This window comes from Acipenser ruthenus, chromosome 17, assembly GCF_902713425.1.
Source record: "Acipenser ruthenus chromosome 17, fAciRut3.2 maternal haplotype, whole genome shotgun sequence".
In the NCBI taxonomy this organism is placed as follows: Eukaryota; Metazoa; Chordata; class Actinopteri; order Acipenseriformes; family Acipenseridae; genus Acipenser; species Acipenser ruthenus.
Window position 1 is genome coordinate 33243604 of NC_081205.1, and position 24274 is coordinate 33267877.

A 24274-nucleotide genomic window follows, 5' to 3' on the forward strand; every position below is an offset into this window, starting at 1 on the left:
CTGTGTGGCTAGGGGTGGGGTGCGGGAGAGTGCCGGCCAATGAAATTAGATACACTGCCCGGATCCCGTTTCAATAACCAGCCCATCTGCTTTATTGTATTATTAATTATAAAATCATTAACAGCACTGGGATGCTCCCCTCCTTACCCAGTCTGTTTACAGTATTCCAAATGAAGGTGTTGTAGATATGAAGCAGCTGTGCCCTGCTTGGAACCTGAACCTGAACCCGAACCTGAACCCGTGCTGCATTGAATGATATCCTAAACAGCTTGTACATATGAAAGACTTGAGCACCAGAATTAAATCTCTCTCCCTGCGGTTCAGTTTTAAAGGGTGTTTTGGTATTTATGTGGAAACCACATGTACTTGACAATGGGGGCAATGAACGCGTTGGGCTTCCACATGTTTTCTTTGTATTTTGCAGGTGGTGTTAGCTCATCTGGATGTGATTCCTGTGGTGCTCCTTCTTGATTTTTTTTTCTGACTTTAATGGAATATTGAAAACAATGAGTTAGTTAAGGGCCCTCATGCAGAAAAAAAATACAATTTACTGTCAGCGTGGCCTAAGCGTGAATTAACCAAGTTAGAGAGTTATCGAATGGGGGAATATCGAGGGAGCACTGCACTACATAATGAAAACACACACAGCAAGGTAACCGTCTGTCTGTCTGTCCCTCAGTCATGAAGACCTGTACCCCAGCCGGACTTACGGAGCGCTGGACTCGGGGTTCAACAGTGTGGACAGCGGGGACAAGAGGTGGTCTGGGAACGAGGTGAGGGCGCCCCCCCCCCCCCCCCGAAATACACAGCAATTCATAGTTTTTTTTGTTTTTGTCTTTTTTTTACTGGAGAAATATGTGTTGAATATGTTTTTTTTGTTTGTTTTTTTTGGTAACCATTTGGACATATGATTTTGTTTTTTAGACACTATGATAGCAATTGGGAGACCTGAAGTTTAAAACTGAATTTGAGCTCTCTGTCTCTCTCTCTTTTCTGCTTGATTATCATCCTCTTCCTCTCCAGCCCACAGACGAGTTCTCAGACCTGCCGCTGCGAGTGGCGGAGATCAAGGAGCAGCGTCTGCGCAGAGAGAGCCAGTACCTGGAGAGCAGGACCGGGGCGCTCGTATCCAACGGGGCGGGTGAGCAGGAGTGGGGGACAGGGAGGAGAGGCTGGGGGTGACGGGGGGTGACGGGGAGGCAGTCAGACCAGGGAGCTTGTCAAGTGAAGGGGGTCAGAAGACACCAAGGAGGGCTGGGATAGTTGTGGAGGAGTTGTGCTCTGCTGAGAGAAGGCATTTGGAATGGCTTTGGTGTAGTGATTTATCTGTAGTCTGTCTAAACCAACTGGCACCTGCACTTCTCACTGATGCCAAGCCTAGTTATCTGATGAGTCTCACCGTTTCTCGTCCTAAATGCACCTCAAGTTTCAATTTGCAGTTAAAAGCCCCCTCTTCAAGTTGTGAAACAGTGTCTCTTCAGTAACTGCAGTCAGCAGTGATAAATAGATGCCTGCCAAGGTTCGGTGGAGGAGCAGCAATTAAAGGGAGATACGGAGCCTTCTGTTGTGTCGTTGAGAGTGCCGAAGATGATGAGGTCATTGTGTGACAGTAGCGGCTGTGTCTAAGCGCCCATTTCGAGTCTTTAACCTTTTTAGACTGGAGAATTAACTCTGATGATGCGATTATAAATAAAACTCTCCCTTAGGGAAGATACGCCAGGGAGCACAAATCTTTGAAAAGATCTCAACAGACTGCTGTCCCTGGCTTAATCACACTGTGCGTTCTGCACCACTGTAACACCAGCTGACTCCATTTGAATACAGCTCTTCAGTACCCTGAAGTACCGCAAGATGTTAGCTAATGTTTTCAGCCTTGGTATAGTTAGCATGTGTTAGAGCTGCTATAGTATCACACTGTGTATTACTCACCTCAGCAGGACCATGCTAAATAACCTCTGCATGAGTTTTACAGGAAACCTATCTGTGTTTCACTTTTAGTCTGTTGTAAAAAAAAAAAAAAACAACTAAAATGTTCAGACATCAAAATGAATACACGTCTGTGCAGAGCACATCCTTTCCAACATCGGACGCCACTGTGGAAATGTGTTCCACTGCACCTGTGAATCTGTTTCAGTTCAGAACCCTTGTTCAGCTGGAACATGGGACCAGAGCTTCAAATGCTGCTCTCGGCCGTGTGTGAAGCTGAATTCAGGACTGATCTGAAGCCACTGTATATAATCCATGTGTGTGTGCGCAGGCAGGACATCTGGCATTAATAAAGCAAGAGGTAAACACATGTCCTGAAGTGCAATATCAAAGCAGTGGGCTCGCTCTGTCTGTCTGTCTCTCTCTCTCTCTCTCTGCATGTGTTTACTATTATAAAGAAGCAGTAAATACCTCTGGCAGTGGCACACGTGAGCTTGTGTAGAGTGTTCATAAAACACCATTACACGTGTATAGAGAGTCTGGGGAGAGATCGCAGCAGCCGGGGTCTTTACAGTGTCTCTCCCTTGCAGTGGAGCACGACGTGGAGCAGATTGATTTCATAGACAGCTGTCCTGAAGAGGATGAGGAGGCGCGCACGCACAGGGGGGCCGATCGAGACAGCCTCAGCTCACAGTTCATGGCGTACATCGAGCGCAGGATCAGCCACGAGGTAACGAGGGAGGAGGGCCGTGGGGGGCGATCAAGGGTCCAGGGATGAGGAACCAGTTTGGCTTTGAGCTAACTCCATAATGCACTGAGCTTGCAGTATTCGTCACTGCCTGAAGTCTTGGAGAATCAATGCAGTTTCATGTGCATTGGACAGGTTGAGAATGAATAGATGTATTAATAGATTCCTGTGTCTTGATGGCAGTGGCACAGCCGTTACAAAGTATAAGTGTGGCGGCGACATAACCTGTGATTTCATTCTCTAGTTGAGACAAAACCGGTGATTGATCTTGGGCTTGTGAATGACTGGAGATATTAGTCATTTTTTTATTATATAAAATAGATCAAATTGAACCGGGAATAATAGGGCCGTGTGTGTTTGATTTCCAGGGCTCCCCGGTTAAGGCCAGCCCCACAAGGGATTCGTTACGAACAGACGATTCACGGCGATGCCATCCTCCCCCCAGCAGGTACACATTTCAGACCAGGGGTACCACTAGGGAGTTTTGCCTGAATACATTTCATCAACAACACACGTGTAAAGCAGATGTTTTAAATCCTGTCTTTTTGACCCTTAGGAATGGTGGATGTGCATCGCCATCTAGTCCCTACAACCAGGTAATACAATGGCTTTGGAGCAGGAGACGTTCTCTGTATGTTTTAGAAGACAGTTGACCTTTTCTCTTATGGTACAAGACTGTAATGTTTTGAGCACTACAGGTGTCTTTCCTGATGGGAAACAATTCATTATTTTCCGAAAATATTCCGAAAGTATTTCTTTATTTGCCGATGCCCTTGTTGAGAGTCTCTGCCCCAGTGTTATAGATAAGGAGCAGATACGTCTAATTTATGCAAACAAAAGCATGGTTAATCATTTAGCAGGGGTACAGCACACATATCTATTAGGAATTACTTGCAGTCGTTTAATACTGCGGGTAGACCAGTGTTCCTAAAAAGTGTGTGGAGTTTTTATGAATGTTTTGTTCATTGGTTGTTTGCCCATGACACCTATTTCAATAAAGTGTTTGCGGGCCATACCAGGGATGGAAATAAGACTCCTATTGCATAGCACTGTCACCCATTCCAGGTTTTATTACCTGTTGCATTAGCCACAGTGAATAGGTAACAAGCTCACTTGTGTCATTAAACTCATAGTAAAAGCAGGAATGAATCAAACTGCTGTGCAATGGGTGTCTTATTTCCCTCCATGCATACCCCCCTGGTCTGTGTACATGTGTCTCTCTCTCACCCTCACTCTCCCTGCATTGCAGTGTTCTCACAGAGGCCAGGCTGAGTGTGTGTGTGCGTGTGTGTGTGTCTCTCTCTCAACCTCTCCCTCTCCCTCTCCCTCTCCCTCTCCCTCGCTCAGTGTTCTCACAGAGTCCAGGCTGGGTGTGTGTGTGTCTCTCTCTCACCCTCTCCCTCTCCCTCGCTCAGTGTTCTCACAGAGGCCAGGCCGGGGTGGAGCGAGCCCGCAGAGAGGCCCAGCTGGCAGCGCTGCAGTATGAGGAGGAGAGGCAGAGGACCAAGCAGACCCAGAGAGAGGCCGTCCTGCACTTTGTCAAGGTAGACCCACCTCCTCCCTCCTCTGCACTCCCGACTGCCCTGGACTTCAAGGTACCTCCTTCCTTCTCTCTCTCTTTCTCTTTCTCTCTCTCTCTCTCTCTCTCATGCCTCAGCTGTACTGTGTGTTGTCATGGTAATACACTTCTTCCTAGCCTCCATCCCTCCCTCTCCACCTTGCACCTTGGCACACCCAATGTTTATGATTTTATATAATGGGGATTCCGTTATTTCTCCCTGTCCCTCTTACACCTTCTTAACCCTCAGTTTTCCATGCGTCACATTTGTTCTCAGTCGTTAAGGCAGTGCCTGTAACAAGGTCAAATCAAAACAATCTGTAGCTCTATTGTATTTTTCTTGTTGCAGCACAAAACGACAATGAGCCCCACAAGACAGAGTCCCACGGACAGCGAGGTAAGAATTGTCTGCACTTAGCTGTGTCCTTGTCTGTCTGTTTGTGTGTCTGCTGTGTTGATGGGTTCTATAGATTGAAATGGAGAAGGCAGGCAGCTCCCTCCTGCAAGCCTCCTGCCATACTGTTTTTCCATTGTGCTGAAACATTCTGATAGTACACTCGTACTGTACCATACCAGACAGCGGCCAGGTGTTGTTACCAATGGGCTTATGCCACAGCTAAGACACTGAGTATACCCGCCAGTGTCTCTGTGGTGACAGAGCTCAGTGAACAAGCTTGAGCTGAGACTCTTGTGAATGGGAGTGGAGAGCTCAGTGTTTAGTGGTGCACAGAGAATAAGGCACGCTCTCTCTGGATCCTACCTAACCCTGCACAAGTGGAAACTGAGAGTCTGGTCTGGCATGGTGCTGGATGAAGTCCCCCTTTCTCTTGAGGCCACTGGAGTTGGGGGAACATTGTACCCTGTACCCCCCCCAAATACACACACACCCACTGTCCCTGCCTGCATCATGGTGGTATTACTGTGTGTGTGTGTGTGTGTGTGTGTGTGTCCTGACCTCGCTCCCTTTCTCCCCCTCCCACCCCAGCGCCTTTTCCCCTCCAGACGTTCTCAGCACACGGACGATTCAGCCCTCTTAGTGGTAAGAGCCTTGCTGCACGAAGTGGCCTCAGCCACCAATCTGAAACCTAGACTGTAGATCCAGGCACCTAGCTCTCAATTAGTCACGCCTCATAGAGAATCGCTCTCAGTAGGAGCCTCTTTCTCTTCTGGCATTGCAGCTCAAACCGGGAGCTTTTAAGAACTGGTCATCACCTTTTTTTATGTCTCTATTAAATCTTTGGCATTTGTCCAAGGAAAGCATTAATTGGAATAACTTTGTGAAGAGCTGAAACATATGAGACATGTCTCTTCTATAGAGCCTGCAATGTTTAATAAAGTTAACATTGAGGGAGGAAGAGTGAATAGCAGACCTGTGTTATATTAAAATATATTATAGCAGAGACAAACAGTAAATATGCTGTTCGTAATTTGCAAAACGTAAATGAATAGATCCTAGCAGTGATTTATTAAAATCCCTCCCGTTGTGGGTTCCAGCCCCCTGTTCCCCGGTTTGTGCTCAGTGTGAGTGAGTGAGGGCTCTCTCTCTCTCTCGCTCTGCTGTAGGGGTGTACAGTATCTCTCCTGTGTGATTTGCCTGCCTGTACTCTGTGTGTGTGTGTGTTCAGGACTCTGACTCTGCCTGCCTCTCTCCTGCATGCCTCTGGTTTCCCCTCCAAAGAGATCAAGCCTCTCTGGTGTTAGCAATCCTGGAGGGGCTGCTCTGCATGGAATCACAGGCCAATGCAGCGTTGGCACGTTCTAATGCTGGAGACGGGAGCCGTAGTTAGGAGCATGTGCTGTCTGTGTTCCGCAGTGCAACAAACAAAGTGCCAGCGGACAGAGTAATCCGAGAGGCTGGCAGCTAGCACAGGAACGTTTGAGAGTCTCTGATCAGATCGATCTGCTTGTCTGACTGCACCTTACAGATCTGTCTCATTAACATTGTGTGTGTGAGCTGAACGCTGTCTTAAATCAGTCCTGTAATGATTTGAAATAACTTGGCATGACTGAGAAGGAGGAACTTGGCATGACTGAGGTCTCGCTGACCAAACCGACACCATCTACTATAGGGATAGCATTGCGGCTGATCGAGCTGATAGTAAAACCTGGAATGGGTGAATATGCTGTGCAATAAGAGCCTTATTTCCATCCCTGCACCACATAAATGACAGATTTACATAAAAGGGTTTTGCTAATGCTTTCAGAAATCAACCCTTTATTATTGAAGGAACTGGGGCTGGTTGCATATAAAGCCTTCAGTATTCAGTTTAAGTATAACACTTAAGGATACATTTTCCCTGAACTAGGGTATTGACTTGAATGTGTTGAGATGCTTTGTGCAACAGCCTTGACTCAAGGTGTTTTATGGAGGGGCCACTGGGGAGTGTTAAGTATACTGTATCAGATAGTGGTGCCCTTAAAGCATCCAGAAAAAGCATAAAACACATTAACAGCTGAACTAGTGTCAGTCTGCCATTCACACACTCTGGGAGCCCATATCTTCCTGCCTTCTGCAGTTTCCAGCTTTCACTTTCCGTGTTTAACCAATAGCCAGTGTAATCGCCTGGATCTGTGCGGAGTGTTTTTTAAACTCTTTCTCTTTGTCTGTCTGTGTGTGTGTTTTTATTTTATTTATTTTTTCTCTCTCTCTCTCCTCGCTGCTGCACTTTGCTGCTGACTCTTGACAGAATGGGTATCAGCCCCTCATGGTGTTTGAAATAGACAGTAACACCAATACCATTAAGAGGAGACCGGGAACTCACAAACAGGTGACTGAGGCACAGAGAGCCCATTCAGCAACCCCTGAGCACCTCATCCACAGCAGCAAAACAAGCGTTGCTGTAGGAGGAATTGTGTGCGTTGCTGCAGGAAAAGATACAGTCCAATTACCATATAAACAGTGACATCCTCCATTCTGGTCAGCCTTAGCAATAGACCTCATCCTGACTTGGGGCAATAGGACATAGCGGCGTCCACGTGTCACTTCATGCACACCTCCTAGCTCTGAGGTGTAGTGTAGCATTGTAGCCTTGGGGGTCTGCACCCCGACACTCACTGGCTTGTCACACAGATGTTACTTTAGGTTTTATACGTAAACATATGTTTTTATCATTCCATGAAGTAGCTGATTGATACTGTTGTATCCTGTTTCTTTTCTGTACTGAATTAACTAACTAACTAACTACTGTGGCTAACAACACGTTTTAATATTTCTCGCTTCTTCTATGCCTCTAACACCCCTCCCTCTCTTCCTTTCTCTCTCTTTCCTTGCTCCCTCTCACTCTGCCTGCCTGCGTTCCTCTCAGTCTCTCTCTGGGACGTCCCACGATGGTTGTTCCTCTCATGTCTCTCCTGCAGCAGCTGTTCCCTCCCTCTGCTGTCCACTCCAGGTATGGCACGCTGCTGCAACAGGCATCCTCGTAATCCATGTGAAAAACTACGAAGCACAGCATTGCACTGCAGGGTTGGAGTACAGTCTACCTCCTTTATAATAACTACAAGGACCATATGTCATCGTTCTCTCACAGTTTACTGCACGGATAGCAAACTTGCAGTGCTAGCATCCTATAATGATGATACTGACATCTATGTGCATAATTAGGGTCCCTGGCAGGGGCTGGGTGATGCATGGTTTAACCGCTGTGCCGTGCCCTGCCCCTGTACAGCTTTGGAGACACAGCCAGTACTCCATAATAATCTTGCCTTCCTCCTGCAGCAGAACGACGAGAGATCCCCGCTTTCACAGAGTGCGTCTTTCCTCCAGTCAGGTAAGAGACCTCCTCATGTTAGTGCTGCCCCATTCAAACACATCCGTTCCCCGTTTCAAGTGCTGTTTCAGTTGTTTAAACACGGTCGTCTTATTCCTGGGTTGCTTTGCTGGATAAAGAAAGAAGACAATCGCAAAAAATGCAGTGTCTGACGAAGGAATACATGTGAAATGTACCAGATCTTGTTGTCTTGGTTGATATGATGTGTGGTTTGATATGATTGCTCCGCTGGGCTGGTTCCCCCCACCCTGCCCCTTCCCTGGATTGGATGGGATTAGATTGCAGACGCAGGTCTCGGGTCCTCTCCTGTGTTTATACCTGCCTGGAATATTGCAGCTGATCGTTTGCTTGCACCCTTCTGCACCATTTCATCCCCTTTTTATTTTATAACCCATTTGAATACAATAAGAAAGACTCCACTCCCCTATTGACTGCTTACTCTGTAAGAGCAACATATTGAATCCAGGGATTCAGTAATCAATAAATCAATAACTACTAGACTTCCTTTTCTTTAATCAATACAGTGTGTTACACATCCTGAGATTTCAGATTGAAGGCAGGCAGCATGTGTATCACAATGTGCAATGCCCAGATTTGAGTAGTTTCTTATTGTGTTTAAAATGATTTTATTCCTCATCAAATATTTTCCACTTGCTTATTTTACTTTCTCATCCAATGTCTTTGGTCCCTTCTCACTTCCACCTGTCCACCTGCTTCCTGTCTCCCCTGCAGCCCTCCAATCACCTCCCTACCCTGGCCCTGCTTCCCCGCCCTCCTACCGAAGCCCCTCCCATCGCCCCGAAAGCTTCCTGTTCCGCGCGGCTCTGAGAGAGGAGGTCAAGAGAGGTAGGTGTGGGTGCCTGTGCTTCGCAGGGCTGCTGTGTGTGTGTGTGCGCGCGTGCGAATGTCTATTGTGTGTGTGCAGGAAAGGGACTGTTTGTTATCTGACTACACAGCTCCTTTTAGAAACTAGTTACCCACAAAGGTGTAATATTAATGCAGAAACTCTTACTTGTTCCAAAAATCTTTTTAAATCAACTGAAGCCTGAGCTTTTTTGTTGTTGTGCTCCTCGTTTGTGGAACTCTGTTCCGGTTGACGTTAGACAGTTTGAAACGTTGGATTCTTTTAAGTCTACATTGAAACTGTTCTTTTTTTAAATGTGCTTTTATTGTATAAAATACATTGTTTTTTTTTACTTTTTTCAAAAATCTTAAAAGCACACAGTCAAAAAATCATAAGTGTAAGGTTTTCAGCTTATAAAAAATAATAATTACACTAATAATAATTATAAAGTAGTGTAGTAAAAGCATAACCAGGTTTGTGTTTCTTGGACTGTATAAGATATTGCTTTAACCTCCGATTGCTAACAGTTTGTAGCAGCACTGGCCCCAGCCCCTGACCCAGCTCCTCTCTTTCCTCTAGCAGTGACCCCCACGCTGTCCCCCACGTCCCCCGTGTCCCCCACATCCTCCATGTCTCCGGGATTCGATTCTGAGGAGCCGAGGAGCCCGCAGAGCGATGGGGAGCTGGGAGAGGACTCCCCGCTCGCAGAGGAGCTACGCAAGGTAGGGGCGCACCGGCTGTACAGCTGGGCTCATATCTGGGGACGTGCTATTCCACACGAACCCTTTGGGGGTCTTTCCGTGCCATCCTCATTTTAAAAGCCTGTTTAAGTTTTGCTGTTACACAGGTGGAGGGATACAGTCCTGACGTCTGCGTTCTCTGTCCCTGCAGAATATCGAGTCCCGGTTGAAAGTGTCGTTGCCTAGCGACCTGGGGGCGGCCCTGACAGACGGAGTGGTGCTCTGCCACCTAGCCAATCACGTGCGGCCGCGGTCAGTGTCCAGCATCCACGTGCCGTCTCCCGCTGTGGTAAGCACCGAAACCCCTCTGCCTGCCTGACAAAGCAGACGTTCAAAAGATTCTGCATCAGAAAAGTGGATGTGATGCCAGTTGTAATGCTGGATGTGGGTACATGAGTTTTATACTGCTTCATTCTCAATATGTTAGGAAAGTCACATGACCAAGTGAACTGTGCTATACACACACAGCAGGGCTGGCAATAAGACTCATATTGCACAGCAGTTTCACCCATTGCAGGTTTTACTATGAGCTGGTTTAGCCCCAGTATATAGGTAACAAGCTCAGGTGTTCCTTGTTAAGCTCCTAGTAAAACCAGGATTGGATCAAACTGCTATGCAATATGAGTCTTATTTCCGTCCCTGACACAGGCACTCATTTATTCCTGACCTCTCTGCTTCAGCTTGTATATCGTACTGCAGTCTGTAGATGTGACTTTTTGCTCTCCTGTTGCTGCAGCCCAAGCTGACGATGGCGAAGTGTAGACGGAACGTGGAGAACTTCCTGGAGGCGTGCCGCAGGCTGGGGGTGCCGCAGGTAAGACACCAGACGCAGGAATAAGTTTGTTGAATGGTTACTTTGCACTCCTGTCTTCCCTCTGCGTGAAGTGAAAATAATAACATTCATAATAATAATAATAATAATAATAATAATAATAATCATAATAATAATAGTAATCATAATAATAACAATCATAATAGTTATAATAATAATAATAATAATAATAATAATAATAATAATAATAATAATAATAATAATAATAAAAATAATAATAGTTATAATATTATTATTATTATTATTATTATTATTATTAATATTAATAAAAACAACAAGAAGCAATCAGAAAACTGATTCCAGCTTGGTGTTTCAGACTCAGCTGAGCAAAGCTCCATTCCCATTTAAAATGCTGTTTGTCCTGGTCAGAGAGACTCCCTTGTTCTCTGAAAGGTGCCGGTGGATCTTGAGCAGCAGCCCCTCTCCCGTGGCTCTGAGCAGGCTGCTGCTGTCCTCCATAATAATTAATCAAGGCATGCCTCTGGCTCCGGGTGCAACTAACAAAGTCTTTCTCTTCTTTTCTTTTTCTTCCCCTCCCCTCCTCATTCTCATTCACTCTCCCACGACCGTCTTTTACGCTCCCTGAACCCCCTTTTATTTATATATATATATATATATATATATATATATATATATATATATATATATATATATATATCTCTTATACTTTCTCCCTTTTTAAATATTTCCCCATTTCCTTTCCTTCCTTGCTCCATTGCCCTCCCTCTGTTGTTCTTCCGTGTTCCACCCCTCACCCCCGCCTCTGCCCCCTCCTCCTCCTCCTCCTGCTCCCTGGTTCAGGAGAGCCTGTGTCCCGTGGGGGCTGTGCTGCAGGGTGACCCCCGCTGCCTGTACCGGACTCTGGCAGCGCTGCTGTCTCTCAGGACCACCCCTGCATCCCCTGCTTCAGCCCCGCTGCTGGCTGGATTTGCAGTGTTTTACCTCACTGTGATGTCTCTGCTCTGCGCGCTGTACTACCAGCTCTCTGTGCTCTTCTAGCTCTCTGACCCCTGTCCTTACGGGGAGAGGGACAAGCCACCAGCTGTGTCGGGAGACGAGACGAGACAGAAAGTTTGTTCAGTTGTACATTCCAGGGATCCCGATTTGTCCAACGGGATTGTGTTCCCATCCTGTCATGCATGTCCAGACCTAGGGCTGTGCGGATACTGTAACTTGGATAAGACATTCTCTTTAAGTAATAGCACAATGTAAAAATACAATTAAAATACTATGAGAGTAGTGCCTTAAAGGTGCAGCATTTCTTTTACTCTTTACTCAGGACACTAAAGTAGCACAAGAAACTGAATTGAATTAACAATTACATTTGGGAAATGCCATTGCTTTCCAGCACCCTCTTCCCCTTCACTGAGACAGAGCAGCTGGTGGCTTGGTCACCCCCCTGAGCCCTGAGAGCAGGGCAGGTTGCTGTGGCTGGCGTCCGCTACAGTTTGTCTTGCTGTGTGTTGCTATGGACTGCCTAACCTTATGCATTCCTCGGAAGTCTTGAGTCTGGACAGTAAGCCTGTTACAGGCCTGAACAACTAACTCCCTGTGGCTTGAAGTGAAGCATTGTCCGTAGCACTTTAGAGTTCCTGCTGTAGCTCATTCCTCAAGCAACCCGTGGGTTACACAGACCCCAGCTCGGGTCTGAGCAGAAGAAAGTGTCTCGCGTTTCAAAGGCACCCTGAGCTTCCTTCTCAAGGGGTTGCGATGAATCCTCGGCACAAAACATCCTCCAGACCTCCACTGTGAATGGCACTGATGGGGGAAACCAGATCTGAAGTATCTTTTCGTCTGTTCAGGTTTCAAGCGGTGGGTTGAGAAATACACAAGTATTCTCAGAACTGTTCACGAGCCCGATATGAACACGAAAACATGACCCATAACAAAAGCCCTGCACTGCTGTGTTTGGAATTCAGCCTATTGATTGTATAGCTTTCTATTCTAGTGTGAAGAAGAAAGAAAACAAAATCCGGAACAGAAATGCCATGTTAGTAGTTGCATCGGATGATGTCGTGTTTAATAAGATAATAACCGTGGAAAAAAAGAAATAGCAGGGATTTCAGTACGACTGCATCTAAAGAGGAGTGAATGAGAATTGTGAAGCAGTGGGGTGTCTGTGTTTAAATGTGTGATTTTACCATGTGTGCATGGGGTCAGTTTTTTGCATAGCAGTCCCTGCAAGGATATTATAGGCACAGTCCAATCCAGGTTTTGTATCCCCCCGATCCCCTGTGCATCCTGCTGGATCTCCTAGCTGCTCCTGACCCAGAGTGAAACAGCCTGTTCTGTAGCTGGCAATTAAGCTACCAGGTTTTGGTAATGACTGCTTGAACGATGAGAGATGAGAAATGACACTTGTGTATTCTTTCTTCTTTGCAGTAAGACTCCAGTGTGTTTGTATCGCTGTGATGCTACAAAGCTGTTGCAATGATGTTTTTGTTTAACATTGTTCCAGTGCCTTTGTGTCCTTCCCTGGTGTTTACAGATGAAGTGACGGCGTGTTTGTTCAAACGGGGACACGGTATGATAAGGAGAGATCTGTTGCTCTGTGTGTGTGTTTATTACCCTCATGATGACAAAGTGTTCCTTCTGTAATGAGCTTTATCAATAAATGCAACTGGTTTGTAACCAGGCAGTAGGGGAGTGTGCAGGATCCCTGAGGTGTTTGTTTCCTAGCCGCTGTTCAGACATGACTGTTTGTTTTGCAAAGCATGTAGAGGCGCCAGGTTGGTGTGTCGGCCGAGCTCGGAGTTCTTCATATTTTCTCATGATGGACTGCCAGCGGACCTCTCTTTGAGCCTGTGTCTGTATGCAGATGTACAGCGGAAAGCAGAGTGCTGAGCACTGCTGTGTTTGAGCTGCGTTTACAAAGTGTTTTTCTAAAGTGTGCCCTGAGATGCCTTTGTGAGGTTTTTCCTTAGGATTTCCTTCCTGGTGATTCTTTACCCATTAAAAATCTCAGCAGTTTCCATGTGGTGTTGTGATTCCTGTTGGAAGTATCTTGCACTGACTCCAGCTCTCCACCCACCCGAAGTCACCAGATCCAAGTTCATGGATTCTTCTTTAAATAACTTGCTATGTATTCAATCATTCAGTCTTTCACTGTGTTTGTTTTTTATTCAATTTCATAAAAGTGCACATTCAGTGTCTCCCCCTGGGTGTGAGCTGTATATGCAGACTGGTAAAGAAAATAGAAATAAAAATAACAGGAAAATCCATCTTTAGTGAAGACAGGTCACTGTGCACTATCTTCTAGCTGTACAGGGATACCTCCAAGAAGCTTGGGTTTACATTAGATTATTAACGTCTCTGCCTTCATAAATGCGGTCCACCTATTAGCACATTACTGAGGTCCAGTCCTGCAGAACGGAGGTGTTTCACAACCACTGCACCTCCCCTCCTCCTCCTCCCCTCCCCTCCCTCTCCTGCTGTTTTTACTGAGCTTGCATTTTCCTTTTATTTCTTTAGTTTATTCTCTCATTCCGTTTCCCTGTCAAGATGTTAACCAAAAAGGTGTCCATTTACGTGCGTCCCCTTTGTAGATAGACGAGATAAACAATACAAATCTAAAACACATAAAGCAATAACTTAAAACCCATTAAAATGAGACCGTTACGTCATCGGTATGGAACGCGAAGTAAACTGGATACCAGGGTTAACAGGCTGTAGGATTTATACATTGTAGGTGTATTTCATTTAGTTTTTTATTATTTTTATTATAATTTATCCATTCATTCAAATCCATTTTTTTTTCTCCTTTTTTTTTATTGTTGCGTTTACCCCCCCCCCCCCCCCTCTCCTTTATATTTGTGCACGCCTGTCCTTGTCCCTGTCCCTGTGTGTGTCCCGCTCTCTCCAGGCCCAGCTGTGTCTGCCGCTGCACATCCTGGAGACGAAAGGTCTGGCTCAGGTGGCCGGGACGGTCCAAGCCCTGCTGGAACTGGCGCCCCCCAAAAACCCACAGCTCTCCTCGGTGTAGGATCTCCCCCAGGAACCCCCTGGACCTCTCATCCTCCCCTCACACTCCCCTACAGACCAGGACGACTGCTCCACAGTGGGACCCAGCACAGGCAGTGACCCTGCAGACCCCAGACTCCATCATTATCCCATCAGCAGCTTCCAGACCCACAGGGACAGCACGGAGCCCAGAGTGACTGCAGGGAACCTCTCCGTCTTGTTCACACACGCCTCCCTTTCTTCTTTCACTCCTCCTTTCCTTTCTCTCTTTTCTGTTTCTTCTTCCTTCTCTTTATCACTGTTGCTTTCTTTCTCCCTACATGTCTTTTATCCAGTTTATTTTATTAGGGGTGAGGGGTGTCTATACAGTATATGGTTATTTATTTTGATTTCATTTTTAGTTTATTTTTTAAGTTGTTTTTGTTTTTTCCAACATTGTTTCACGGTTTGCACAGCACATAGAAACAAAAACAAAAAACCAAACCTGAGGGCATGTTACTGAAGTGCAGTGCACATGTCCAGTTGTTTAAAGCAGTTTACATCATGTCGGTGAACATCAGCAACATAATTCTATATAGATAACGGTATTGCATGATTCTGCTTGGCATAGAAGACCCTATTGCAATTGTTTTAGGGGGGAAAATGGGCATTCAATCCTATTGGGTTCCAGTGACAAACTTTACTTTCTGACATTGAAAAGATTAGTATTTGTAAGCTTTTTAATGTTTGCTCTACACAATAAATAAACAGGATGCACACGCACAGGCACACACGCACAGGCACAGAATGAAGACGGTTTAACTGGGATCATTATAAAAAACCAGTCGCTGAACATTCAAGCGCCACAGTCCTGTTGCATTCTGTCAAGAAATGGAAACGATACTGATTGCTGAAAGATTTTACTTTATATATTATAATAAATGAAAAAAAAATGTTTAAAAAAGTGGTGTAAACAAAGGAGATGAGGAGCACCAGTTTCTGAAACAGACTTGGCGTTTTTGGCACAAACCTGATGCAGTGTTGTTGAAATCTTCCCCTGCTTGTGTTTCTGTCCAGGCTGACAGCTGATTCCAGCTGCAGTGCTTTGGTGTTTTGGGTTTTCCTGGTTTGTTCTGTCATGTGGACCGCTGAAGGCGAAGCTGAGCTTACCTGTGTTATTAATTGTGCAGTTTAGTTTTCACTGCTTGCTGTTTTATTTCTACAAGATTTAGCCTGTTCCCTGTCCCTGTAATCAAGGATTTCCTTGGCCAGTACACTCTGGAGTGCTCGACTGTACGCTCCTGTGAAGAAGCAAGTTTGCCCAAGTGTTGCATAAACTTGGTGAATATTGATGATATAAGTGTATCATTTATTGGGGGATACAGATTTTAAACTTGTTCACAATAAAATGGCTGAACTGTGCAAAATGCAAATCTGCACTATTTAACAAAATGCATGGCTATGCAAGAGAGCTAACAAGGTACACACTCACGCTGCAGCTCTGCAGCAGACACAGGCAGCTGTGCCTTTAAAACACGTTTAAACACAATAATGCAAATTCATACATAGGAAAACGCATGCATGCTTCTCGAAAGAGCACCTAGTCTTCAAATGGTTTATTTTGAGGCTGTGGTGTAGCTCTTGCTATTCTAGCCGTGCATGCTCTTGTCTCCCAGTCCACGCCATTCCTCTTTGTCGTGGCACTCAATTCAGTGTCTGCTTTGTTTACAGGGAGGGAGCATGAAGGGGCTGGCTGGGATTAGTTACATTCAACAGGTTTTATGCCTCAGCCAATTGCTTAAATACTTCTATATACGTTTATTTGTGTTGCCGTGCAGTGTATGTACAAAAAGTAACCCTCTGTGACTTTATAACAGTGGAAATTATTCTGTTTACAAATAGAGGACAAGGCTGGAGCATAACCCTGATCTCTGAATTGAGAACCGCTGCATTCCACCATCTTTCGCTGGAGTTCTTGAGCTCCTCTGGGGCCGTTTCCTGGTTTCTATACAGATTAGTGACTGTTTAGGAAAGTATTTCCCATTCTGAGTTTCTTCCAAACACTCTGCCCCCCTTCTCGTTCTGTGCTGCAGAGGCAGTATTTTTCTGTCCCCCTTCTCGTTTTGTGCTGCAGAGGCAGTATTTTGGTTTGAAGCCATAAACGGTCAACTTGCTGTTCAGAAACTCATGCTCCCAATTCACATGTCCCACGAGTGTGAAGTTAAAGGAACAGTTATTGCTTTTCAAGTGAAAGGCTTTTGTAAAGAAGCACCAACTAGACATTCTGCGCTCCGCCGAGTCCCAAGTGGTTCATATCAGCCATGTCCGCTGAAACTTAAAATGACCTTTTTTTATTTTGAAAACTTTCTTCTGACATTTTTTGTAATTTCAGATTTGCTATAGCCCCGTTCTGGACCAGGATCACATATATTTAATGACAGTCTATATACTGTAATGTACATGACTTACCAGTATATGTGCTTGTATGGCAGGCTGGCTCGCAGTGGTGAGGTGTGGTGACGTCACGGACCAGGAAGTACAGAAACCAAAACAATGGATGGGCGGGTGAAGCTGAATGCAACTGCATTCAGCGTATTTAATAACAAACAAAACAAAAGATTTAAACAAAACACAACACAAAAAGGCAAAAGGGCCAAACGAATAAACAAACAAACAAGTAAGTGTCGTGCTGGCTAATCCAGCACGTTTTAGCAATTGTTAATTCTATATTATTCTCCTTGTGCTCTCTCTCCGCTCTCCCGTACTCTCCTCTCTACACTCCACCCCGCAGCACGGGCAGCGGCCGGTTCTTATACTCTGGCCGAGGGGTTAACTAGTTGTTAATTATCTTATTACCCCTCAGCCAGAGTCTGCACGCGTTTGGTAAGGATGCATGACTGTCAGCTAGTTAAATAATCAGTAGCTGATCAGTCACGCATCCTCACGAGGTTTATAAAATATAATATCAAAAGACGCGCCGCTTTTAACTGCGCCGCAAACAAAAATACAAATAATAGTACATAGGGGCGGGACACTCCGCCACAGCTTGTTAATTTATTATATTTTTTTAAAACACTAAAAGGTATAACGATGCTGTAAAAGCCTGGTCTTTGCGGGGTTAACTCTTTCCTTGCTACGTGTTTACAGGCGATTTCAATGCAATCCATGAAGATAAGGAATAGGAAGTAAAACTTCCTGTAGTGTCAGACTTCATACAGTAAAGTAACACATAAGTACACGGATACCAAAAGGTTACTGCAGTGCAAGTATCTGACACAGGAATTACTGGAGGACTAGCAGCTTGGGAATGTGTACTTGGTGATTCTTAAAATACAGTAAATAAGCCATGACTGTTTTAACTTGCTTTTTATTGACATGGGGCTTTGAAAAGGGAAGTTAAAGGTGTTTTTATTAATATTATTATTTTAAAGGTGTTTTCCTCCTGTGTAGATAATATTTCAATGTTTTTTTAACTGAACCCTCAGTATGGTAGAGTTCAAGCAAGCCCTTGTAATCATGTGTTAGCTCAGCAGCAGGTTGCTCCCCATGGCCCCTGTATGTTAGCTCAGCAGCAGGGAGCTCCCCGTGGCCCCTGTATGTTAGCTCAGCAGCAGGGAGCTCCCCGTGGCCCCTGTATGTTAGCTCAGCAGCAGGGAGCTCCCCGTGGCCCCTGTATGTTAGCTCAGCAGCAGGGAGCTCCTCATGACCCCTGTATGTTAGCTCAGCAGCAGGGAGCTCCCCGTGGCCCCTGTATGTTAGCTCAGCAGCAGGGAGCTCCCCGTGGCCCCTGTATGTTAGCTCAGCAGCAGGGAGCTCCCCGTGGCCCCTGTATGTTAGCTCAGCAGCAGGGAGCTCCTCATGACCCCTGTATGTTAGCTCAGCAGCAGGGAGCTCCTCATGACCCGTATGTTACTGTACAGTATATAAATACATTCCGTACATTGAAAAGTATGTATTTCTTTATCTGACTATTTTAAGTTGACTTTATTTTTTTTTTTGTTACAAAACAAACAAACAACATATTTTGCAAAACTGACCTGTCTTATTTGGTGTCATTTTAAAAATAAAGATTAGTTTTTTCAAGTCTAATTTGGGTGCTTTTATTTTGTGTGCGAGCACATGTTGATTTGATATATTTAGTTCTTTGTTTCAACACCTTGCTGGATTGATGTGAAATCTTGTATACAGGTTCATAATACTGGGGGGGACAAAACCATGAGTGATATGGATTCCCCAAAGCCCCCTGAAATCCCACCGGCAGGCTACTAATAGATTTATAACCCTAATCATTTTCCACCCCCCTCAAGGTAAGCCTCTTTCAAGTCAAGTGTCTTCCACAAAGCAGAAGGTGTAATAAATCCAAGCACTGTGTTTTTCATAACCATCAGCAGAAGCCTCGGACTGAGATCAAACATGTTAAATGCATGCCCATCCAGTTAAATATATATATATATATATATAAATATATATATATATATATATATATAATCCATCTCCAGGCTGCAACGTTAAATATGGTTTAATACATTTTCTTTTTAAAATTCTAGATAAATTGTCACTTTTTCTAATTCTTGCCTCCCCCCTTGGCCTTCTTCGCTTTCTTGCCAGTCTTGTAGGGGCCCAGGCACTTCCGCACCATGATGCCTGGATCTGGGGGGACACAGAGGGGCCTCTTTAGCGTCGGGTACAGCAAACGCCACCCAACATTTACATTACGTGCTTCCTCTCATTCTCCTCCACGCGGTCCTCCATCACTACCTGTTCACACTCCCTGTACTGAGAGGAAGCAAAGACACGCAGGCTTTTTTATTCCAGCCCATCCAAAAGTGACGTGCGTTCCCAAGAAGACATACTTCGGTGGAAATGCATGCAGTGCAGTGGAGCTGATCTAGCTGGTTTGTTTTTGTTATTTATTTATTTTGTAACATTCACCATGTACCAAGTAGACGCAAACCTAGGGTTATCAACTTCACAACGTCATCCGTGCTGAAGTAGGCAGACAGCAGCACACTGTATTATTACAATTGCAATGAAAGAATACTATTTGCTACTGCACAGGGGATGTGACAGGCAAGGCCAAGCTACATGGGAATGTACAGGAATACAGGACCCATCAGGACCACCCGAGTCACCCCAAATACGAAACGGAATAGCAAACCCCCCATGGTAACACTGCGGTACCCAAGTTGCAGCGATTACCACAGTCTGAACCCTGATTTACCCTTCACACGTACTGTATAATACACTACAGCTTGCCTTTGACAATGGTTAAATGTTTAAGCCATTATTAGCGCCCGTATAACCGCAGTAAAGTTTACTTCACACGGACTGAGAGTGTGCAGGGAGGTAGACAGTACTACCGATGCAGAATCCGGCCGGCCCTCGTAGGAGACTGGCATGATGTATCCCAGGATGGACAGCTGGTCCACGCAGCCCTCCAGGACAGTGGAGACCCGCAGGACATCCAGGGGGGGACAGGGGCTCCATGGCAGCACTTGCTTTGCAGATCAGTCACACATCGCTGGCATGCACGAAGCACAACCACGCGACTTTAATCCCGTCGAACAACCTGCGCAGGTGACAGGCTGTCACTATGGCAACCAACCACAGCAAGACGAGTCTTTATTTTTAAACAAACATCTAAAAACAAATCACACCGCGCTTTCGGGCGATATTAACCTACAAACATATTTGACATTATTTAAACAGAGCTCTTAATAAAAAGGACAGTGTCTGTTTTGTTTCATATTTGTAGCTAGGTGTGCTGTATGCGTATCAGCTCGGTCCTTTCAAAGCGAGTGGCCTTTCCATAACATTGCCTTAAAAGCAGTACATTCTCACTGACCGAATCAATCATTTGGGGGCTTTTCTTTTTTAAAATGTAATTCATTTCAATCACGTGCACATCTTATTTAACAGGTTCTAACGCGGTTTAACGCTCATTTTAATCAGGCGCTATTTGGCCAGCTATATGTGTATGGTGTTAATTTCCCAGCATGCCTTACGGTCCTCCCTTTTTCTCCATCTTGGACCCCGGTGCAGGTGAGATTAATGGGTAGTCTTCAGTTTTAAACACAATGTTTATACCTTATTCAACATTTAAGACGATCAATACGCAACCGTGTAATCAGCACAGCGTCCCTTGTTAATAAATATATGGGTTTTGTGTATCTCTACCCGGGGATGACGGAGATATTTAGTAGATGTCTCTGTTGGTTCCTTCGCTTCTCAGAAATGTCTGTCTCGGAACCGTTTTCGTTTGAGTGGAGCGGAGGTGCATTTAATGTGTTTAAAAGTAAACAAATGGTGCGGAATGTGCTTCACTGTTAAAAAGAGGTACGGTCGATGTAACCGTACACTTTAATTTAAGTTAATCGTTTTAAAAACGGTAATGTCGTTGCCTACGTTTACGCTGGTTGGTTGTCATGGCATGCTTCATGGATTTTCATTGTTAGTATTGACTCTGACACGCTGAAAATCGCCACTATTTAATATTGTGTGTCTGAAGAGCGGTGCTGTGTCTGGACTGTGTGGAGGCGCTCAAACCCGCACTCCTGCCGTCTGTTTATCTCAAGAGGCCTGCTGGCTTTCTGCACGTTTCCTGTGTCAAAACTGAAGTAGCTCTCGCGTACTGCGGCTGTCGCACTCCAGAAGTCCTTACAGTACCAATTAATGATTTAAAACAGCCTGGATCAGTTAAAAGTTCCTAACCTGCCTGTCTCTGATAATGGTAACGTAGCGGGACGCTTCCCAGTTGGTTTGTTTCTGTGATTCACGAGTATAAACTACAGACACCCACCAGGAATCCTAACCTGCTTGGTTTGTCTGCATGTATGTACAGCTACTCTAGTAGAATATTCGGTTCTGTTTGTATGGTCATGTTTTTAAATCTCCAGTAATCTGTATTAGCTTGTGTACGGTCTGCTTTGGGATCACGCTGTCTATTTATACTGTAGCGTGTTGGGTGCATTTTCAATCTCGTTAACCAACATTTATTTTGTTGTACTGCAGGATTGGCTGTGTCTGGACAATACATTATCACAATGCCTGGAAGGTAAGACATTAATGTTCCTATTTACACTTGGTGGTGTTTAAGCTGATTGCATGTTTTTTTGTGTCTACCATGTGTGTTTGATTGTCTGCAGGGGGCTAGTGTAGCCCTATGAAAGTTGAGCTAGCATGTTTATGGACTGATGTGTGTAAATAAATAATGCATTTAAAAGCCCTGGTCAAGTGCACCAATCCTGCTTGGGATATTGCCTTATGGACACTGAAAGCAGTACCCTGGCATAATGTATGTGAGGCACAGTATTGCAGAGGACATCTCTATTCATTTTTAAAGATTGCATGTGCAACAGTATTGCTGTTTTTTAAAAGCATGAGTTCAGATGCTGTTGGTAAGCTTGCAGAGAGGAGCTTGGTGTTTATTGGAAGTGTTTGTCTCACCACCCTGTTTTAGACTCTGGAGCAAGGCTATCTTCGCCGGCTACAAGCGCGGCCTGCGTAACCAGCGGGAGCACACGGCGCTGCTGAAGATCGAGGGCGTGTACACCCGCGATGAGACCGACTTCTACCTGGGCAAGCGCTGTGCCTACGTCTACAAGGCCAAGAAGTGAGTGCCGGGGGTCTTCAACATGGCTCACACCGTGCTTTCATTCTAGTGTCCTCGGATCACATTTAACATGCTTCATTCATGTCTCAAGAAGCCCTTTAATACACTGGGTGTGTTCACAGAGATCATTCTGCACAGATTCTGTGCAGAATCTGCAGCAGTGTGGAGTAGTGGTTAGGGTTCTGGACTCTTGAGCGGAGGGTTGTGGGTTCAATCCCAGGGGGGGGGCACTGCTGCTGTACCCTTGAGCAAGGTACTTTACCTAGATTGCTCCAGTAAAAAACCCAACTGTATAAATGGGTAATTGTATGTAAAAATGTGTAAAAAAAATAATGTGATATCTTGTAACAATTGTAAGTCGCCCTGGATAAGGGCGTCTGCTAATAAATAAATAAATAATAGTCTGATTAAGCACAGAATGATCTCCGTGAATTCACCCATTGTGTGAGTTCAGTGTAATTGGTGCCTATAGAATCTGCTGTCTTTCCATTGCTTGGCTGTAGTTACTTGTGTTTACAAGTCATGGCTGCTGTCTGTCTTTCATAATGGTTTAGGTGCTGTTATGTTGCATCACCAGGAAAAATGAAACTTGGAATCACGGCTTCATTTAGATATTTTGATATACTTCTTTGGGTTTTGATCTTGGTAGGTAACTGATTGAGAACACTTGGAAATATTTGATTTTGATTCTCTTCTGTAGGAGCAAATGTATGTAACTGTGAAGACTCTAATTTGTTGGGGAATACTTTGAATAACTGGCCTCCTTGTATGCATATAATTCACTTTTAAATGTTCCTGTGTCTGTGTAGAAACACTGTAACCCCCGGCGGAAAGCCCAACAAGACCCGTGTGATCTGGGGCAAGGTGACCCGAGCCCACGGAAACAGCGGCATGATCCGCGCCAAGTTCAGCAGCAACCTCCCGGCCAAGGCTATGGGACACAGAGTGCGAGTGGTGAGTACTGGGGCACACGCTGCTTCAAACGCTTTCTTCTTCAAATACGTTTGATACATTGCAGTCCGCCAATCGGCTCTTGAATTAATAAATGTGTAGTCAATATGACTATCTGCCTCCAACCTGTCGTTTTCAGTTTTGCCCCATTTAATAATTTTTTTTATAACCACACAGTCCTTGCATGCTACAACTGGGTCACTTGGTTTTTCAGAATGCCCACTTTACATCTTTGCATTTAAAGAGACCCGTGTGCACCATGAAACAGACGTTTCAGAAATAAGCAGCTCAGACTGAACTGGAAAAGGCAATTGAAAAGTGATCCTTGCCCAGACATATGAATTTGCATACTGGTACCAGCTCAGTTATGCAGAAAGAGATCTAGAAAGTGATCACAGAAAGTGGTGCCTTTCAACTCAGGAGTGCCGTGAGATGAACTGGAGCACATTAATGTGCTCTTTTTCCATCTGACCAATCAAATGACTCCCTGACATTGGGGGATGCCTCTGGATCAGGAGGAGATCATCACAAGAGAACTTGAATTCTAGACAGCTGTCAACATTTCAGATACTGGAATCTGGATAAAGGGAATTCCAAGAGAGTCTGCAGAGATACCTGCTGCTGCTGCATGTAATTCACTGCAAACGCAACTTGGGGAAACTAACTCTGTATTTGTTGGAACCAGCGCTGTTTTAATCAAGGCTGTGTACGAGCTGTGCAGTACCTGCAATACAATCGCTTTGTCCTAGATATTAGTGTGGTGTGACCCATGTTGAAGTATTTACACTATACATGAAGCCTTGTCACTAATGTGTGTCTTACCTCTCTGTTTTTCTTTCAGATGCTGTATCCATCCAGAGTTTAAAGCACTGTTGTTGTACATACAATAAAAAGACTTGTCAATCCAGTTTCAGGGTTTTTTCTTTCTTTTATTGTAGTTTTCACCAAAGTTCATTTGTTTTTATTTAGCAGACGCCTTTATCCAAGGTCTTACAGAAACTAGGGTGCGTGAACTATGCATCAGCTGCAGAGTCACTTACAGCGACGTCTCACCTGAAAGACGGAGCACAAAGAGGTTAAGTGACTTGCTCAGGATCACACAATGAGTCAGTGGCTGAGGTGGGATTTGAACCGGGGACCTCCTGGTTACAAGCCATTTTCTTTAACCACTGGACCACACAGCCTCCTATAAGTGATCTTCCTGTTCTGACGTCCTTTTATTCCAAGTTCTTCCTGAGATTACTAGTTAGGGGTGAATAGAGCTGGAAATCGGGAGGAATGTTCTCCATGTTTTATTCATGATCGGTCGTTCCGATCAGGGAATGGTGTTTCCTCATGCGACTGAGAAAAGGCTTCC

General features: G+C 45.0%; 2 protein-coding genes across 23 annotated transcripts in view; both read left to right on the forward strand.

Moving 5' to 3' along the window:
• The window catches only part of LOC117423425 (DISP complex protein LRCH3-like), a 34242-nt gene extending 15799 nt beyond the window's left edge, over positions 1–18443 (forward strand). Inside the window, exons 7-22 of one of the 22 annotated variants that reach the window (XM_034039176.3) lie at positions 680–773; positions 1024–1141; positions 2517–2656; positions 3043–3122; positions 3231–3270; positions 4090–4269; positions 4582–4629; positions 5218–5271; positions 6920–7000; positions 7538–7621; positions 7948–7999; positions 8732–8845; positions 9426–9565; positions 9735–9872; positions 10320–10397; positions 11217–13066. In XM_034039176.3, the coding sequence (XP_033895067.3) occupies positions 680–773; positions 1024–1141; positions 2517–2656; positions 3043–3122; positions 3231–3270; positions 4090–4269; positions 4582–4629; positions 5218–5271; positions 6920–7000; positions 7538–7621; positions 7948–7999; positions 8732–8845; positions 9426–9565; positions 9735–9872; positions 10320–10397; positions 11217–11414 (1639 nt within the window). In that variant the 3' untranslated portion in view covers positions 11415–13066. Of the gene's footprint in view, positions 1–679; positions 774–1023; positions 1142–2516; positions 2657–3042; positions 3123–3230; positions 3271–4089; positions 4270–4581; positions 4630–5217; positions 5272–6919; positions 7001–7537; positions 7622–7947; positions 8000–8731; positions 8846–9422; positions 9566–9734; positions 9873–10319; positions 10398–11216; positions 13067–14277 lie in introns of those variants that run through there. The other 21 variants (XM_034039174.3, XM_034039175.3, XM_034039177.3 and 18 more) reach the window with 21 other exon arrangements.
• A 1869-nt stretch (positions 18444–20312) lies between these two features.
• LOC117423179 (large ribosomal subunit protein eL33-like) lies at positions 20313–23824 on the forward strand. The gene is made up of 5 exons (XM_034038667.2): positions 20313–20396; positions 21366–21408; positions 21814–21966; positions 22776–22920; positions 23759–23824. Exons 1-5 carry the CDS (start codon positions 20351–20353, stop codon positions 23780–23782), a joined length of 411 nt encoding a protein of 136 aa, XP_033894558.1. The 5' UTR covers positions 20313–20350; the 3' UTR covers positions 23783–23824.
• Positions 23825–24274: the final 450 nt, after the last annotated feature.